A 20,639-nucleotide genomic window follows, 5' to 3' on the forward strand; every position below is an offset into this window, starting at 1 on the left:
GATGAGAACGGATGCCACCCGTCCGTTTTTGTGACGGATCCGACAAATGAAGAATTTTAAAGGGGGGGAGAGAGAAAATTGTTGTCCGGCACCCAGAAAGAATTTCGGGATAAATCAGTGTCTGGAGGATCCGCCAGAGGGAAAAACGTTGCAAGCCCCGTTTTGAAATCTTTGAGGATGGTGACGGACAGCAACTTTTGGCGGATCCGCAAAAAAAAAAAAACTGATGCAACGGACGGCAATCCGTCAATAATGGAAGTCAAAGGGGGAAAAAAACGGATCCTCAAAGGAAAATTGCGGATCCGTTTTTTTCAAAACCTGGCGGATTGTGACTGATTGTAAAAAAACTGAAGTGTGAAAGAGGCCTTAGCGATCTGTCACAGGACAGTGATGTCCCACCTGGGACTATGTAATAAAGTAAAAATAAAAAAAAAAAGTGTAAAAATAATTTTAAAAAAATCGCTAAATTAGTAAAAAAAAAAAAAAAAAAAAAATTCCCCAATAAATTCATTTTTTGAAAATAAAAAAAATAAAAGTACACATATTTGGTATCGCCGCGTCCGTAGCGACCCGCCCTATAAAACTGTCCCATTAGTAGTGAACCCCTTAAAAAATAAAAATAAGAAACGAAGCAAAAAATAATTTATCATACCACCGAACAAAAAGCGCAATAACGCGCGATCAAAAAGACGCATATAAATTTCCATGGTACCGCTGAAAACGTCAACTTGTCCCGCAAAAAACGAGCCGCCATACAGCATCATCCGCTAAAAAATAGCTCGTAGAATAAAGCGATGCAAAAATAATTATTTTTTATATAAAATTGTTTTCATTGCAAAAAACCGACAAAACATAAAAAAACTACCTAAATGAGGTATCGCTGTAACTGTACCGACCCGAAGAATAAAACCGCTTTATCAATTTTACCGCACGCGGAACAGTGTAAACGCACCCCCACAAAAGAAATTCATGAAACGCTGGTTTTTGGTCATTCTGCGTCCCAAAAATCGGAATAAAAAGCGATCAAAAAATGTCACGTGCCCGAAAATGGTATCAATAAAAACGTCAACTCGTCCCGCAAAGAATAAGACCTCACATGACTCGCTGGGTCAAAATACGGAAAAATTATAGCTCTCAATATGTGGTGATGCAAAAACTATTTTTACAATAAAAAGCGTCTTTTAGCGTGCGACAGCCGCCAAACATAAAAACCGCCATAAATAGTAAATCAAACCCCCCGTTATCACCCCCTTAGTTAGGGAAAAATAATAAAATTAAAAAAAAGTATGTATTTCCATTTTCCCATTAGGGTTAGGGCTAGGGTTAGGGCTGAGATTAGGGTTAGGGGTGTGTTGAGGTTAGGGTTGGAGTTATAATTGGGGGGGTTTCCACTGTTTGGGCACATCAGGTGCTCTCCAAATGCAACATGGCGTCTGATCTCAATTCCAGCCAATTCTGCATTGAAAAAGTCAAATGGTGCTCCTTCCCTTCCAAGCTCTGCCATGCTCCCAAACAGTGTTTTACCCCCAAATATAGGGTATCAGCATACTCAGGACAAATTGCAAAACAACTTTTGGGGTCCAATTTCTCCTGTTACCCTTAGGAAAATAAAAAATTGGGGGCAAAAATATCATTTTTGTGGAAAAAAATGATTTTTTTATTTTCACGCCCAGGCGTTATAAACTTCTGTGAAGCACTTGGGGGTTCAAAGTGCTCACCACACATCTAGATAAGTTCATTAGGGGGTCTAGTTTCCAAAATGGGGTTACTTGTGGGGGGTTTCCACTGTTTAGGTACATCAGGGGCTCTCCAAAAGCAACATGACACCCGCAGACCATTCCATCAAAGTCTGCATTCCAAAACGTCACTACTTCCCTTCTGAGCCCCGACGTGTGCCAATACAGTAGTTTTCTCCCACATATGAGGTATCAGCGTACTCAGGACAAATTTGACAACAACTTTTGGGGTCCAATTTCTCCTTGTACCCTTGGGAAAATGAAAAAATTGGTGACTAAAAGATCATGTTTGTGGAAAAAATACGATTTTTTTTATTTTCACACCTGGGCGTTATAAACTTCTATGACGCACTGGGGGGTTCAAAGTGCTCACCACACATCTAGATAAGTTCCTTGGGGGGTCTAGTTTCCAAAATGGTGTCATTTGTGGGGGGTTTCTACTGTTTTGGTACATCAGGGGCTTTCCAAACGCGACATGGTGTCCGATCTCAATTCCAGCCAAAAACATCAAATGGCGCTGCTTCCCTTCCGAGCTCTGCCATGCGCCCAAATAGTCATTTACACCCACATATGGGGTATCTGCGTTCTCAGGACAAATTGCACAATAACTTTTAGGGACCTGTTACCCTTGGAAAAATAAAAATTGGGGGTGAAAAGATCATTTTTGTGGGAAAAAATGATTTTTTTAATTGTACCGCTGTACGTTATAAACTTCTGTGAAGCCCTTGTGGGTTCAAAGTTCTCACCACATATCTAGATAAGTTCCTCGGGGGGTCTAGTTTCCAAAATGGGGTCACTTGGGGGGGGTTCCACTTTTTAGGTACATCAGGGGCTCTCCAAACGCGACATGGCGTCCGATCTGAATTCCAGCCAATTTTGCATTGAAAAAGTCAAACGGCGCTCCTTCCCTGCCGAGGTCTGCCATGCGCCGAAACAGTGGTTCCCCCCCACATATCAGGTATCAGCGTACTCAGGACAAATTGCACAATAACTTTTGCAGTCCAATTTCTCCTGTTACCCTTGGTAAATTAAAAAAAATTGAACCTGAAGTATTTTTTTTAGTGAAAAAAGTTAAATGTTCATTATTTTTTTTTTTTTTTTTTTTTTTATTTTAAATATTCAAAAAATTCCTGTGACGCACCTAAAAGGTTAATAAACTTCTTGAATGTGGTTTTGAGCACCTTAAGGGGTGCAGTTTTTAGAATGGTGTCACTTTTGGGTATTTTCTATCATATAGACCCCTCAAAGTGGCTTCAAATGTGATGTGGTCCGTAAAAATAAAATGGTGTTGCAAAAATGAGAAATCGCTGGTCAATTTTTAACCCTTATAACTTCTTAACAAAATTGGTTTCAAAATTGTGCTGATGTAAAGTAAACATGTGGGAAATGTTACTTATCAAGTTTTTTGTGTGCTATATCTCTGTGATTTAAGGGCATAAAAATTCAAAGTTGGAAAATTGCGAAATTTTCAAAATTTTTGCCAAATTTCCATTTTTTTTCACAAATAAACGCAAGTTATTTGAATGAAATTTTACCATTAACATGAAGTACAATATGTCACGAGAAAACATTGTCAGAATCACCGGGAACCATAGAAGAGTTTCAGAGTTATTACCTCATAAAGGGACAGTGGTCAGAATTGTAAAAATTGGCCCGGTCATTAACGTGCAAACCACCCTTGGGGCTTAAGGGGTTAATTATCGCTGCCATTTAAGATACTGAGCTGTTCACGTTCTGCTTATTTTAGCATAAATCTGTATACATACTGCATGCATACAAATTTGTTCATGTTTGCTAACTATGAGAAATACAGATTTTGATCTGTGTCCCTACAAATTTGAACAGTTTTTTTTTTTTTTTTTTTTTATTTATTTATTTATTTTTTTTTATATTTGTCTGGATTCAAATGCAGTAGTCACTCAAAATTCCTTCTAAACTGGTTGACTGTACTTAATTGTAGTCATTTTTTTTACCCCCAAAAATAATCCTAAGAAGGAAAAAAAAAATCCTTCCTCCTCCCCCAGACTTGTATATTTTCTAAAAACAGACACCTGGCTCATTGTACAAATATTCCAATTTACAATTATTGCTGCAATTCTCTCAATTTTGCATCTATGTGTAAAGATTTCTAAAAATATCCATGAAAAATCATGTTTGAGGCAAAGGTACATTCACTAGAACTAAATAGAATAATTTTTGGTTTTAGGCCATATCTGAGTTGGGCTACATTTACAGTGGATTTTTCCTCTAGAATATAGACTTTCAGAATTGGCAAATACGGTAATTTCAAAGGCTGGATAGATATGCAACTGAACTGACCATATTCTCAGTAGTTCAGTGGAAAATTAAAAAATCTCCCCCAAATGTGGCAAAGCAGATATCCTCCCTGATTGGTGAGGAGGAGTGTGATAACACTAGGAAAGGTCTCTGTATTCCCCCAGGACTCTGAAGACTGTACACAGAGAAAGATGACTGTAATCTTCAATCTTCCTTCCTGCTGTCACTTGCATTTTTCTCTCTTCCAGCTGTCCCTTACAGACACACAGAAGACCTCATATAATTATTTGTTTTGAATGCCAGATACAAGATGTGAGCTCCAGCCACAGCAGTATTTATAGACATAATACATATAACATTTAACCTTTTGAAGTGGTAACTACCTTTTCTCAAAACTTGATGTTGTAGATGTACAGTGCTGTACAAAATTTTTAGGCAGGTGTGGAAAATAAAACAAAAAAAAATCAAGATGGAAAAAATGATAATACATCCTGCAGTAAATGAATATCAATGGTGCATGAAAATAATATAGGGTGCTTAGTTAACATAATTGTGAAAAAAAAACAAAAAAAACATAGGCTATCCCACTGTCATGGTGACCTCATTGGGAACAGACCTGACCTCTAGTATAAAAATCTTACCATATGTCAAATGACGTATAAGGACCGAGCAGGACAGAGACGCAAACACCGTAGAGTGCAAAACCTTAAAACAAAAACTTAGAGCGATGTACTTGAATATAAGTTGGAGTGCATGCAGAATGTAGGCTCATATTCACAATGGCCACTAAACAGACAAAACCTAAGATGGAAAGAAAGAGAGCAAATACCCTGCGGTAAATAAATTGCAATGGTGCATGAAAATAACATGTTACTTAGTTAACATAACTTTAAAAAAAACACACCGTATGGTTTTTTTCATGCACCATTGATATTTATTTACTGCAGGGTATTTTCTGACTTTGTTTTTCTCTTTAGGTTTTGTCTCTTTAGTGGCCAGTGTGAACATGTCACTTGATGCTGTGTACACACCAGTTTATATTCCAGTTCAGCGCTTCAGGTTTTTTTTTTTTTTTTTTTTGTTTTTTTTTTTTCCAGGTGTTTCAAAATGTTGCAAAGTAAAAAAAAAAAAAAGCGTTAAAAAAGTTTGTCTTTAAAACTTCTATCAGTTAACAAATGCAAAATGAACAGAACAAAAACGAAAACTAAATCAAATGAATATTTGGTGTGATCACACTATGTTCAAAACGGCATCGAAGCATCAAAAACTTTATATGTGCATCTAGAAGAATTGAAGAAGGTTCGTTTTAACAACCTGTCGGCAATTTTTGCCGATATAAGATGTGGCCACTGCCTTTCAGGGCTTGTCTAAAGCATTCTATAATGGTGAAGATAAGCCCCTGATCCGACATGAAAGATTAGAAAAATAAGTTTTATTATACTCGCCTAGGGGGTGGTCCAGTCCGATGGGTGTTGCAGGTCCAGGTCGGGCACCTCCCATCTTCATGCAATGCCACCCTTCTGCTTGCTTCATGGCTACCTGGCATCGCGCTCCAGCGCAGGCGTACTTATTATACAGGAAAGGTCAGAGGTCCTGCATACTGCAGTACTTTACTCTGCAGGGCAGATAGGTACGCCTGCGCAGGAGCACAATGCCGGGAAGTCTGTGATGCAATCAGGAGGGCGGCATTGCATGAAGATGGATGGCCCCGGACCTGCGACACCCATCGGAGCGGACTGCCCCCTGGGTGAGTATAATAAAACTTATTTTTCTTATCGTTCAGGTTGGATCGGGGGTTTAGCTACAGCATTATAGAATACTGTAGGTAACCCCTGAAAGGCAGTGGCCATATCTTATGGCACAACTGCTGCCAGGTGCACTTAATAACATCATGGAGAGCTAACCACAGATCTGCGGATGTAAGCTTGTGCAAATCATTGTCTCTCCATGTATTCCCAGATTTGATCAAATTGAGTTTTTTGTTCTGCGTGGGCCAATTCATCACTTCAGAGTTCTTGCTGCTGAAGATAGTTCTTATATTAACTGAATGTTGCATCTTTGTCCTGCTGGAGAATAAATTAAGACTTCCTTGATGGATAAGTATCTGTATTTCAAGGTATTGAGGACACCAAGAAATGGGTAATGTTGAGGGCAGTAGACTCAGTGGTCGGCCATGGAAACTTAGCATAATGAAAGGCACATCATGCTTGCTTTAGAAATCAAAAGTCGTCCTGCAGTGCCATCAGGGCCACTGTCAGCAACCAGTGGACCTCAGATACACCCAAATATTGTTCAGAAAAGTCTGGAAAGAAGTACTCTACATGGAAGAACGGTGTCCAAAAAGCCAATCCTTCAATGTGGAAACAAGGCCAAACGTAAACTATTTGCATGTGTACCTAGAGCAATTGATGCTGTTTTTAAGACAAAGGGCGGTTACCCCAAGTATTGATTGGATTAAGCTTTTTCTTTTGATCTGTAACTTTGCACTTAAGTTATCTATTTACTCTTCTATAGTTTTTAAAGGATTCTTACTTTGCAGCACTCTCTCCTGTCTAAAACTTTTGCACAGTACTATTTAGGAGATTTGATTTATGAATGTTGATCCTGAGAATTCCTGATCTCTAGATTTGCCCTGCCTCACCCTGATATACAGTTTAGAATACAATGTCCTATTGACTCGTTCTTTTCTAGGTTTATAATTTCTTTAGACCTTAGCTAAAGTCTAACCAAAGGCAGAATACAGCTGTGGTGCTTTTCCCCTCCCCCCAGATATTCTGATCTATATGCCTCTCCTCTCTACGGCTTACTTCCTGTTTTCCCTTGGCTTCAGGAAATAACAGAACTTTTCTGTCAGACCTCAACCCAGGTTCCCCAGCACTGCTCCTAATGGAGGATGACCCGCTGCATGGTGGAGAAGACTCTTGTAGGCATTGTTGCACTGTTCTGTGTAATTATCTGTAAGAAGGGAGGAGGTCTGATGTCTGCCAGGTCTAGCCTCATATCATGCCGAGTTACTATATGGAATGTTATGTGTAATCTGAAGTACAATGGGACATGGAGCAACACTAATGTAGAGGAAAAGTGAAGTAATTGTCCATGTAACCACTCAGCCCACTGCCTTTATTTTCTAAATGGTTTCTATAAAATGAGGACAAATCCTGCCGGTGCCTATGGGCAACTTACTCTGGTTTTCTTTCGTAGCAGTTTTGATTCATCTCTCTCAATAGTGAGTCCTTGCTGTTTATTTAAACAGCCAGCTAGGTGCCGGCCAGCCAGTATGCAGTCATTTACAATACACCCCACCACAAGTATAGTACTCACTTCCCAGGAGTAAGAGACCGTACCGCTGAGTAATGCTGCCACCTGGTGGCTTCATTGTGTCTCCTATGGAAAATATTTAATGGAAGCCATTATGACAAAAGTGACAAATGTCTGTGCAGCCAGAGTGGATGGCACAATAATGTGCACCTGGTAACTTCTTGGCGTATGTGCACACAATCCGTAATTGCGGCCAGCTATTACAGCATAGTGGATGGGATTTCAAGAAATCCAATGTCCACTATGAGTGCACAGACGCCCATGCCTCACCCGCTGAGACTGACATGTGGCACATCTTTCTAGACCTCTAGTCTGCGCAAGAGAAATTTCACCAGTAGAATGTATTGGACGCGGTGAATCTGCACGGTTCAGTGAACACATGCAAATTCACCTGCATTCAATAGACTCGAGCGCTTTGGACGCAGTGAATATGCGCTGCATCCAAAGCGCTGCTACTTCTGGATCATGTGCACCCGACCTTGGGGATTTATTTTGCACTTGATATATTTAATTAGCTGTACTTTATTAAACACATTTGTTTGAAGACCATTTGATGTCACATTATTACATGCTGTAATCCAGTCTCTTTCTTCTTATTTTCTTCTTTGTGACTAGAGATGTGCGAACCCGAACAGTGAAGTTTGGCATTTGTACAAAACATCTACTGTTCGGGCACGGACACCGAACACTGATTTCACCAGGAAGTCCGGGTTCGGCTGCCCGAACACCGGGTGTTTGTCGGCTGTCATCCACTGTCGCGCTGTCGTGGATGACAGCGCAGCAAACACCGCTTCTGATCGGCAGTGAAATCATCCCCACCGGTCAGCTAGCCACGGTTCCCATGCTGTCAAAAGACAGTGTGAGCGCTCTGCTTTGATCGGAGGTATAAAGTTTACCTCCGGTCACTGGTGTCAGCTGATGGGGCTACTGATCCCATCATTCTACACCTGCAGCCGCTAATAACAGCAAGAGCAGGAGCGGCGGATAGGAGTATTCATCAGCCGCTCCTGCTCTGTAAATAATGGAAAAAAAACGGCATGGGTTCCCCCATATTTTTGTTAACCAGCCAGGCAAAACTAAAAGCTGGGGGCTGCAACCCTCAGCTGTCATCTTCAGCAAGGCTAGTTATCAAGAATTGAGGGGCCCCCACACCCTATTTTTTAATTATTTAAATAATTTGAAAAAAGTGAGGTTTCCCCCATTTTTGACAACCATCCTTGCTAAAGCAGACTGCTGGGGGCTGGTACACTCAGGCTGGTAAGAGGCCATGAATATTGTGGATGTTGCCCCCCAGCCTAAAAATAGCAGCCCGCGGATGACCAGAAAAGGCACATCCATTACTAACCCCATAGTCTCATTGTATGAAAATAGACACCAAGAATAAAGTCCTTTTAATTGAAAAAATGTCACTCCTTTAATAATCTTAATCAAACCATACTTACAGCCTCGCCTAATTCCACTAAAGCTCTTTCCTGTAATAAACCAAAAATAATAAAACGACAATATACCATACCTGTCTGTCGTTCTGTCCCATGCCGTAATCCATGTCTGGGGGAGAAATAGTTTTCAACCTGGACGGTGCCAAGATGCGACCGTCTAGGCTGAGAACCAGTGGTGACTGAACTGCTGCGAGCGCAGCGTCAGTGACTAGCGGTGACGTCACTGAGGCTGCGTTCCCAGCCGGGCTGAACTGCGGTGACATCCCCGCTAGCACCATTTGAAAAACTCTCTCGCAGCAGTTCAGTATCAATATCCATGGCCCCTTGCCAGCCTGAGAATACCAGCCCCCAGCTGTCTGCTTTAGCAAGCTGGGTTGTCAAAAATGGAAGGGACCTGATGCCGTTTTTGCTTTTAATTATTTAAATAAAAAATACGGCGTGGGGACCCCTCTATTCTTGATAACCATCCTTATTGAAGCTCACAACTAAGGTTTGCAGCTCCCAGCTGTGAGTTTTGCCTGGCTGGCTAACAAAAACACAGGGGGACAACACTTTTTTTTTTTTTTTAACAAAAAAAAAATAAATTATTTACAGTGCAGGAGCGGCAGATGAATACTCCCATTCGCCGCTCCTGCTCTCGCTGTTATTAGCGCCAGCAGGTGTTGGATGCCCAGTTGTCTGGTCAGCTGACACCAGTGACCGGAATTAAACTTTATACCTCTTCTGACCACGTGGGAACCGTGGCTCTCTTACCAGCGTGGTTGATTTCAACGCCGATCGGAAGTTGTTTGTCGTGCTGTCATGCACATAACAGCGCAGCAAACACTGGATGTTTGGGTCCCCCGTTCAAGTAAATTGGGTCTGGGTATTGTTCTGGAACTCGAACCCTAACTTTTTGTAACTGTTTGGCCGGACCCGAACATACAGGTATCTGCTCATCTGTTTGTGATTTTTTTTTTTTTTTTTTTTTTGGCATTGCATTCTCTTTGGTTTTCATCTAAATATTATGTGACCTTTTTGCAGGATCGCACCAGAACATTTGACATGCATTCACTGGAAAGCTCGCTGATTGACATAATGAGAGCAGAAAATGATTCACTGAAAGGTAAATATGCATTTCTATCACCTCTTCACTTTGAGTTATGCAGTTTATATCCGTACACTCTGGAGGATTGGGGATCTGGGGAGATATTGCTGGTGCAACTTGCTCACGGTTTTTTTTTTTTTCTCTAGTTCTGTGTACTCAATTTTTGTGACATGTGGTATTTAGAGGAGAATGACCCTAGTTGGTGTATAAGTGTATGGACGAGTGTGCACTTTGGCCTTGCCAGTTTTCGTGTTCCCATTTGGTGCATTTTCCTGATGCTCCTCACACTTTCTGCTTCACATAAGAAAGATTATGTAAATTCATTTTGAAAGTTAAATGTGGGCGGAAATTGTTGTGACAGCGAGAATTTGGATATTTAACCCCCAGCAGAGTGTATATTTTTTTTCCTATGCGGTTTTCTATAACTGCTCTCATGTCATTGAAGAGTATGGAGATTTCTCACAGCTTTGTTTGCTGTGATTTTTCTAATCCATAGTGGGCATTCCTCCTCTCTTCTCTCACCCTGTAGTGTTACATGGCATGTGTAGAGTGAGAGCTCCTCTTTGCTGACTTACCGGGATGTGTCTAATCAGAATTCCTGCAATTAAATTCTGCATTGAATACCTGCAGATTCAATGGTGGAGACTGTGGGGTTAAGCAGCGCATATCACCCTTGCATTGCATCAGGTTAAATCTATTGTGACATCCTTAGCATAAATTCGAATAGGATTCGAATTTCAAATCCACAGCTCCAATTTACACTGTGCACACACGTGGTCAAAATTGTTGGTACCCCTTGTTTAATGACAGAAAAACCCACAATGGTGACAGAAATAACTTGAATCTGAGAAAAGTAATAATAAATCAAAAATCTATGACATTGCTTTTCAACAATGCTTCCACAGAATTTTTTTTTTTTTTTTTTTTTTTTAAAACTCTGAAATAGGCCTGGACAGAAATGATAGTACCCCTGAAAATGTGACAAAAGGGACATGTTAAGGTGTGTCCACTAATTAGCATCACAGGTGTCTACAATCTTGGAATCAGTGAGTGGGCCTATATAGGGGGCGGCACGCGGTGGCTTGAATCCCACCAAGGACAACATCTGCAAGGAGTTTGTATGTTCTCCCCTTGTTTGTGTGGGTTTCCTCCAAGTACTCCGGTTTCCTCCCACATTCTAAAGACATACTAATATAGGGAATTTAGATTGTGAGCCCCATCGGGGACAGTGATGATAATGTGTGCAAACTGTAAAGCGCTGCGGAATATGTTGGCGCTATATAAAAATAAAGATTATTATTTATTATATATAGAAGGCTACAGATACTCACTGTGCTGTTTGGTGACATGGTGTGTATCACATTCAACAGGAAGCGAAGGAAAGAGTTTTTTCAGGAGATTAGTAAGAAAATTAAAGACAAACCTGTTAAAGGTAAAAGTTATAAGACCATCTCCAAGTAGCTTGATGTTCCTGTGACTACAGTTGCAAATATTATTCAGAAATTTAAGCTCCATGGGATTGTAGCCAACCTCTCTGGACGTGGCCGCAGAAAGAAAACTGATTACAAATAAAAGTGACGGATAATACAAATGGTAACAAAAGAGCCCAGAAAAACTTCTAAACAGATTAAAGGTGAACTTCAAGCTCAAGGAACATCCGTGTCAGATCGCACCATCCGTCGTTGTATGAGCCAAAGTGGACTTGATGAGAGACGAACAAGGAGGACTCCATTGTTGGAAAAAAAAAATCATAAAGCCAGACTGGAATTTCCCAAACTACATGTTGACAAGCCACAAAGCTTCTGGGAGAATGTCCTATGGACAGATAAGACAAAAATGTACCTTTTTGGCAAGGCACATCAGCTGTATGTTCACAGATGGAAAAATGAAACATTAAAATAACCCTGTCCCTACTGTGAAACATGGAGGAGGCTCTTATGTTCTGGGGCTGCTTTGCTGCATCGGGCACAGGGTGTCTAGAATCTTTGCAGGGAACAATGAAATCTCAAGACTATCAAGGGATTCTAGAGAAATGTGCTGCCCAGTGTCAGAAAGCTTGGTCTCAGTTGCAGGTCATGCGTCTTGCAACAGGATATTGACCCAAAACACACAGCTAAAACACCCAAGAATGGCTAAGAGTCCAATGTTTTCCTATTCTGAAGTGGCCTTCTATGCAGGGCTGTGGAGTCGGTAAGCCAAACCTGCGACTCCGACTCCTCAATTTCCCTGACTCCGACTCCACAACTCCGACTCCCACATTTATTGCTTATATTTAAGTGAAAAATTTATTGTAGTACAATGTGAACATCAGACATTTTAATCATTTCTATGATCCAATAATTCAAGATATTTAGATAGAACATAATATCTATTTATTGGAATACAACTTTAGAACGCAAAAAACTGTAATAAATTGTAAATATGTAATACACTGTATACATGTATACAGTACAGACCAAAGTTTGGACACACCTCATTCAAAGAGTTTTCTTTATTTTCATGACTATGAAAATTGTAGATTCATTCTGAAGGCATCAAAACTATGATAACACATGTGGAATTATATAATTAAAGTGTGAAACAACTGAAAATATGTCTTATATTCTAGATTCTTCAAAGTAGCCACCTTTTGCTTTGATTACTGCTTTGCATTCTCTTGGCAGAGCAATGCCTGTCCTGGGCGTCCTTTTGGGCAGCTATGAGGTGTACCTGACTGGTGCTAAAAAAAGAGTGTTAGTCTGTGTGCTATCCGGCTTTCATTCTTTTTGGTACAGATATGATATGGATATATAGATAGAGCAGATTTCTAATCTTCTTTTGCTATTGAAAACATTATCTGAGCTCAAAAACCTTTCAGGTGATGCGGTTTTTTAAAAAGCTAAATCTGCTTTTGCAACTGAAAAACGTATCCTCAAAAAACGCAGGAAAAATGCTGTGTGGGAATGTAGCCTTAGATCAGGAATAGAACAGTCATTTATAGGACATTTCATAACTTTCTCAAATTCCTATGAAAAAATATTCAGCACATTCTGCATTGAACTACTGTACCCAATTTATTATATGTTTTAGGAGTCGGTCCATTTTATACCGACTCCAACTCCGACTCCACCAAAATGAGCACCGACTCCACGACTCCGACTCCACAGCCCTGCTTCTATGTGCCCAGACCTAAAACCTAAATCGTATTAATCATCTTTGGAAAAAGCTGAAAAATGCCGTCTGGAAATGGCAACCTTCAAACACGAGACAACTGGAGCAGTTTGCTCTTGAGGAGTGGGCCAAAATACCTGTCGAGAGGTGCAGAAGTCTCATTGACAGTTACAGGAATCGTTTGATTACGGTGATTGCCTCAAAAGGTTGTGCAACAAAATATTAAGTTAAGGGTACCATCATTTCTGTCCAGGCCTATTTCATGAGTTTTATTTATTAATTTAATTATGTGGAAGCATGGTTGAAAAGCAATGTCTGACTTTCATTTGTTCATTTTCATAGATTTTTGATTTATTACGTTTGTCAGATTCAGGGTTATTTCTGTCACCATTGTGTGTTTGTTTTTCTGTCATTAAACAAGGGGTACCAACAATTTTGACCATGTGTGTATTCTCTGAAGCGTGTGCATTAGATCATATCTTGTACACAGCACTGCTACTATAAAAAAAAAAAAAAGCAGCAGATTCTGTCTGGTTCCATACTCCAAAGGTGGCCGTACACACAACCATTCAGTACAACCATCTATTTTATGCTTAGGGGTTGTGCCAGCACTCTCTCTCAACATGCACAATCTTTTGTCCTAAAGGAGATAGAGATGTGTTTGGCAATGACTTGCTTCTTCTCACTAAAAACATATACACACTGAAACTGAATTTGCATGTATGAGGGAATTGGGAGGAGTAGCTGTCAACCAAATGAGAGATCAGACATTTGCTAAAGGTGAATGTGTGCCTTGTGGCCAAGTTCACGACTCTATCCCTGCTTGTGCAATCTCTGAACTGTAATGAGCCTCAGAAGTCTAAGGATCTTTTGTATCCCTTTTATGGAGGCGTTAAGCAGGAAAATAATTTGACTTGCTTAAAGGGTTATTCACAAAATGATTAGCTATTGCCTTTTCAGCATTTGCCCTTTTCTGGGAATGAATGCAGTGATGGTCAAACATACACACCTCTACCATGATCAGAATGGGACTGTGCAAAGCTCTGTGGGGGTACCAGTGGTCAGACCACCAGAAATATAGTAAGTTCTCCCCATTTCTATGGATGGGGGGAGGGGATAACTTACTATCTTGAGATCAGGGCTGTGGAGTTGTGGAGTCTGTGTCCATTTTAGTGGAGACTGTATAAAATGGTCCACCTCCTAAAATATACAGTATAATAAATTGGTACAGTAGTTCAGTGTCGCTTATACTGTAAATATTTTTATAAGAATTTGGAAAAGTTATTGAAATGTCTTATAAATGTCTGTTCTGTTTCGGAGTTGGGAGTCAGGGAATTTGAGAAGTCGGAGGTTTGGCTGGCTGGAGGTTTGGCTGGCTGGAGGTTTGGCTGGCTGGAGGTTTGGCTGGCTGGAGGTTTGGCTGTCTGGAGGTTTGGCTGGCTGACTCCATAGCCCTGCTTGAGATTAACCCTGTATTCAAAATCCAAACTGGAGTTATTTTTCCCATGAAAACAATGCAGTTTGGTTTCATACAACTCACTTAGGTATGCCCTGTGCTTTTAGCCTAACAAAGTGTGTCCTAATAAGATCATCACTTATTAAAGAGTGCACTCCCTCCTTTTAAATGCACCTAATATTTTTTTTTTTTTTCTGTGCTCCTGCCATGCAGGGTGCTTCAGATGGACAATTACAGCAGTCTGTATCCTGCAATTTCCTACTATTATCAGATGACACTTTTAGCGCAGTCTCCCCTGTACTTGTATTCCTACGATGTAAATAAGTGACAATGATATTCCGAGTAGCCGGAGATGAAAACGTGTGTGTCGTCAAGTAGTATTCTACCATCTGCTGCTGGATATAAGCCATCTCTCCTAAGTGGATTCCTCACTTGATAGACTGTAACTGGGAAGAAATGGTGATGTGGAAGACTGATACAACTGTTACTAAACAAAGGACTTACCTGGCCTTTCTGTGCTGTGTCACTGCATTCAGGGCCATAATGGCAGTCCTATGGAGCTTTGCTTCAAAACAAAGCCTTCCTCACCAGTAGGATGTGATGGGACCACAGACCGGTATAGCGCAGGAAATATACCCTACATGATTTAGCCTCTTTACATATAATGCTATGGGAACGCTGGTTTTGGTGCATACGCTGCATGATGCTATAGACCCCCTTATTCCTCTTGGTCTACATTTGGGTTTCTAATTGGCTTTTTGTTGCTGAATAAAAAGGTGTAACGTGGTGGTAACTTTTGGGTGAATGGCTGTGTAGGCTACTGTATGGCCATACAATGACATCTGATTGCGGTATTTGTCTCCGTATTCACCTGACATTTCACTGGAATGACCTGTGAACTCCGCCTTATCCCTGTAACTAAAGGCACAGCAAAGCCAATCTGCATTGGGCAGACCTGCATCAACACATCAGGATGTGGCACTGGATATCTGTGCCAGTTCACCAAGACGTTTTTTTCCCAGCTCTTATTTTTCAGTTCACATGTGATTTATTTTTTTTTTTATTTTTTTTTTTTTTCCCTCCTTATTCAGTGTTCTGCTTTTGAATGTTTTCCTGCTGCAGAGGGAAGTTAGTGGAAACAAGCCTGCAGGTGCGGTCATTCACTGAACCAGTCTATAACGCTGTAACATACTCGGCTTTCTTATGACACTGCTTTCTGACTGCCTTATGTTTGATTTGTTCCCTCAAGCTTTACGACCCTTTTTCTGCAACATCAGCAGAACTACATTTTGAAGCATTCTTTATATATGACTGTTATTGTGCATGAGACCAGGGGTCTTGCATCTCATCCCTGGCCTGCAGATAGATAATACTAAACTCAAGGATTGAGAAGGAAAGAGATTAGTGACGTGACATCATTCCATAGGCACAGAGGGGGCGCATGACCGCAGAAGAGCTGCATACTGCATAAATGGTGCATTGTAATAACCGTGCACGTAGGACCTACAGAGCTGAAGCAATGCTGGGAAATCTCAATGTGATCCACATGGCTAATAAAACAATAATGCTTGTCTGCTATTTTCAGCTGCACTCCCATTAGCAGAACCTGATAAGACGGGAGCATCATGACAATGCTTGACGATAAGCTGCTTCTTCATTTTTGAAGTTCTGCAGCAGCAAGTCTGTGAAATACAAAGCATAGGTCTAATGTTTCATTGTGGACATTTATAATGGGAGTTGTGATCTTATAATTTAGAGTGGGTAATGCTGAAAAGAGGCTATTCTGGATGGATTCAAAGCAACAAATCCTGGCATCTACCTCTGCCAGGATTAGCTGCTCCTGACATTTTTATTTTTTATTTTTTGATTTTGTGATGGTATGTAAGCAATTACTAGTTTGGTTATCATCTCAATATACATTGCTGTAACTTGAGGAGGGGCTATTATTTCATCATAGCAGTTTCTTTCTGTCCCAGAATATGCATAGATTTGGTTCTACTGTGGATGGAAAATGTTAGCCTATTGTTAGTCTTGGACTGAACTCCAAGCCCTTAGTCTATTAGGCAGACACTCCCTGTTCTGTAGAAGGCACTTCATTATCTTATCAAGGTCAGGATTACAATGAAAGGTGACACCTAAAGAATGTATAGATGACACAGGTCTACCATATACAATGGACGATCTATAAAAGTCATGATACAGGAAAGATGTATATCTTTGTACCGTGTTAGCCAGTAGATAGAAAAATATTCAGGATTGAGAGTCCTCAGTAGTTGATACCTTTTAATGGCTAACTGAAAAGATGGTAATACATTGCAAGCTTTCGAGACTACTCAGGTCTCTTCATCAGGCTAGACTAATACAAAATCTGAAGTCACATATTTATGCACAATACAGCCTAGAAAAAATGCAATAGATAAGACAAGTGACGTGAAGCAGAACTATCAATATGGGAGAGGGAGAAACATAAATATAAACATTGGTCCAATGTTTATATTTATGTTTCTCCCTCTCCCATATTGATAGTTCTGCTTCACGTCACTTGTCTTATCTATTGCATTTTTTCTAGGCTGTATTGTGCATAAATATGTGACTTCAGATTTTGTATTAGTCTAGCCTGATGAAGAGACCTGAGTAGTCTCGAAAGCTTGCAATGTATTACCATCTTTTCAGTTAGCCATTAAAAGGTATCAACTACTGAGGACTCTCAATCCTGAATATTTTTCTATAAAAGTCAGTGAGTCATTTTCTTTAGTCAATGTGTCTGTTATGAAGTATACGTATAAAGTGTCTGCCCCATGGTTTTTGCCTTCTTTAGCTATAGATTGAACTTGATGGACTTTCCCATCTCCAAGATCCTATCCCAATATGTGTGCCCACGTTGCATTTTTTTAAGCATTTCCGCAGCGTTAGTGCCGGATCAGACGCTGCAGAAACGCTTAAAAGAAGCTTCAAATTAATTTGCATGCGTTTTTGGCTTTTTGTGCCAATGCATGGGTTTTTGAACGCTCAGGAATCGCTTAGCGGCTAAAAACGCAGCATGCTCATTAATTTCCGCTTTGCTGAGCGTTTTTAGCCTTCCCCAATGTTCCCAGAAAACGCGCGTCAAAAACGCGCAAGAAACGTGCGGAAAAAGACGCGCGTTTTCTGGGAAGGGGATCAGTTTCCTGAGCGTTTAAAAACGCTAACGTGGGCACATAGCCTAACAGTGGTCAGAACCATAGATACTGAAGACGCTGTAATGCCCCACACATGGGGTAAGTGACATCATGAGTCAGAAGAACTATACTACATTTATAATTGGAGTTATTTGCTAGTATTATTATTACACATACTACATATTAGGATAGGATCTTGGAGGTGGAAATATCTTTATAAGTCTACCGTCAACCTTAAAAACTATGAAACTTTAAATGATATTCACCACAGGTAAGATCTTTTCACACGTTAAATTATCATCCCGTATTAAAAAAAAATAAATCTTGATCCGTTAGAAACTGAGCAAAAAAAAAGGATGTAAAACAGAAACTAAACTGTGCATCACCTTTTGCTATGCTTGTAACGGATCAGTTTTTACCAGAGATATTTCTGACTATCTCTATTATTCTGGACAAGTCTAGGGCTAAACAAGGGATCCATTAACAAATTACATTAAAAATGACTATCTGTTATGATGCTTTCCACATAACTACCGTAACGCGTTAAAACCCTTGAATCCAGTTGCACTCTATTGGTTTTCTTTTTTCTTTTTCTTTTGGTAAGACCAAATAAGTTGTAAGGCCATGTGCACACACTGCGTAATCACCTGCGGGTTTTTCCCCACGGAACCGCAGGTAAAGTGACCTGCGGTTTTCCTGCGGTTTGGCCTGCGGTTTGACACCTCTACTATGTTAAAGGTGTGAAACCGCAGAAACCATTGACATGCTGCGGTTTATAAATCGCAGCAAAACTGTGCGGAAAAAAACGCAGCGTGAGCACTACGGTTTTGAAAACCCATAGGGTTACATGGTACTGTACCATGTCTGCGGAACTGCTGTGGGTCCGCAGGGCCAATACCGCAGCGTGTGCACATAGCCTGACAGTTTTTTGCTTTAGGCTGAGTGCAGACTGAGTTTTTAGCCCTGCGGATTTTTCTGTGCAGAATGGAAGAAATCCGCTGGTCAAATGACCTGCATTTTTCCTGCGGATTTCTTCCATTTTTCCTGCGGTTTCCTTGCGGTTTTTGTGCGGTTTTCCACTGCAGACTCCCCCCTGCGGATTTGGAGACAGGGGAGATGGAAAACCGCACAAAACAAGTGACATGCTGCGGATTTTGTACCGCAGGAAAACCGTGCGGAAAAATCCGCAGCGTCTGCACAGCGTTTTTTTTTTCATTGATTTTAAGGCTACTGTACATCACAATGCGGATATGCAGCATTTCTGCGTGGAAAAATCCGCTGCGGATCCGCTGCAAATCTGCACACAACCTTATTGAACTGATGGAAGGCATATCTGTCCCCATTCAGACGAATGGATACCATACTAGATCATTTTATTTTCATTTTTGTCTTCCTAAAAAATAGAATAAACGGCTGGATATGAAAAAATACATTCAGGCATGAAAAAAACTACAATGAAAAAAATAAAAGCTAATTAGAAATCAGATTAGCTATCTGGTTTTAGTTGGTATAAAATCTAAGTTATTTATATATGTTACTGCTAATACCTTAGTATATCTTCTTGCCGCCTTCCCTTATTTCCGTAAATTAGTTACTGGAATTCACGGTTACCCACCCTTTCCCAGCAGTAATAACACAGGGCGAGCTGTCAGAGGAATCTGGTACACAAGATGTTCTGTAGAGCAGGGCAGGATGCATATACTCCTTACTGGACAGATGCCTGCAGCACTGAGCTCTCCCACCTAGGCTGCAAGAAACACCCGATTCTATAGAAGTCATGGCATCGCATACTACTGGAACTAGTCTACTAGTCTGTAACTACAGTTTACATGGCTGTTGTGCTAACTGTAAAGGTACTGTCACACTAAGCGATGTCGCTAGCAATATCGCTATAACTTGTGACGTTTTAGCGATATTGCTAGCGATATCGCTGTGTGTGATACTTACCTACAACCCGCTCCCCCTGCTGGTTATCGCTGATCGCGCGAGAACGTCCTGGACTGTTTCTCGTCGTCAGCTTCCTGCGGCGAGACGAGCGTGGACGCGGGCGGGAGGACGCAGGATCGCCTAGTGTGACAGGTAAGTAGCGACCCCCGTCCCCTGCGATGTCGCTGGTGAGATCTGCCTGTGTGGCAGCTCACTAGTGACCACTTAGCGATGTACCAGCGATCCTGACTGCGTTATATCGCTGGTCGGGATCGCTGGTACATCGCTAAGTGTTACAGTACCTTAAGACCTTAAACCTGCATCTTAAAGACCACTAAACACTGCACTTCCAATGCTCTCAAACAGATGACAATGTGTGAGCCAGCAGCCCTGACAAGCGGTAGAAAGGTTACCGCTGGTCACAGGCATTGGCTGATGAGTGCAACTCTCATTAACCATACACCTGCTCTCGCTGATGGCGGTGAGTAGGCGAGGCTGATGAATATTAATGGATTATCATTGGACAGGTGAAGAATATTGGGTTTTGTATTTTTATTTTACAGTAATGAGCAAAAGAGGGCAGTGAGTTTGTATTTCAAATAAAGGAAATGTAGTTAAATAGTGTTTACTAATAAATATTATATTTTTATTTGACTAGTGTTTATTTCAAATAAAGGAGTTTATTCTGGCTGTGTTTATTACAATTTGACTATGGGGTTAGTAATGTGAGTGTCTTGTAGACAAGAGTTTTTCTAGCAAGCGTTGGAGAAACAGTAGTAGACGTTTTTGCAAAGCTTCTTAATATTCAATAATTTTTCCTTTTACTGTCTTATAGACATGTCATGATGGTGCCATACTACTGTTTAAAATGATACCTGGTTTGATGAAATCTGTGGTTTTAACCTTTATTTGTAGTTTACAGCTAATGAGATATGTTTTGTGCTTAATCGCATGTATAATGTGCATTGAATTATTTGAATTGCTGATAGAAATTTATTCAGAAAAGTAAATTGTCTCAAAATGGCGCCAGCGCAGTAGCAGCTGTCAGCGATCCGATAGATGGCGCCTGTGCAGTGGCATCTTGCTAGAAGA

General features: G+C 40.6%; 1 protein-coding gene across 2 annotated transcripts in view; it reads left to right on the forward strand.

Annotated features, from left to right (window-relative positions):
- Positions 1–20,639, forward strand: part of CPEB4 (cytoplasmic polyadenylation element binding protein 4) — a 93,188-nt gene that overhangs the window by 31,135 nt on the left and 41,414 nt on the right. For both annotated transcript variants that reach the window (XM_073575237.1, XM_073575238.1), the window contains exon 2: positions 9,794–9,875. In XM_073575237.1, the coding sequence (XP_073431338.1) occupies positions 9,794–9,875 (82 nt within the window). The remainder of the gene's footprint in view (positions 1–9,793; positions 9,876–20,639) is intronic.

This window comes from Dendrobates tinctorius, unplaced genomic scaffold (assembly GCF_039654945.1).
Source record: "Dendrobates tinctorius isolate UK_male_01 unplaced genomic scaffold, ASM3965494v1 ptg000043l, whole genome shotgun sequence".
NCBI lineage: Eukaryota > Metazoa > Chordata > Amphibia > Anura > Dendrobatidae > Dendrobates > Dendrobates tinctorius.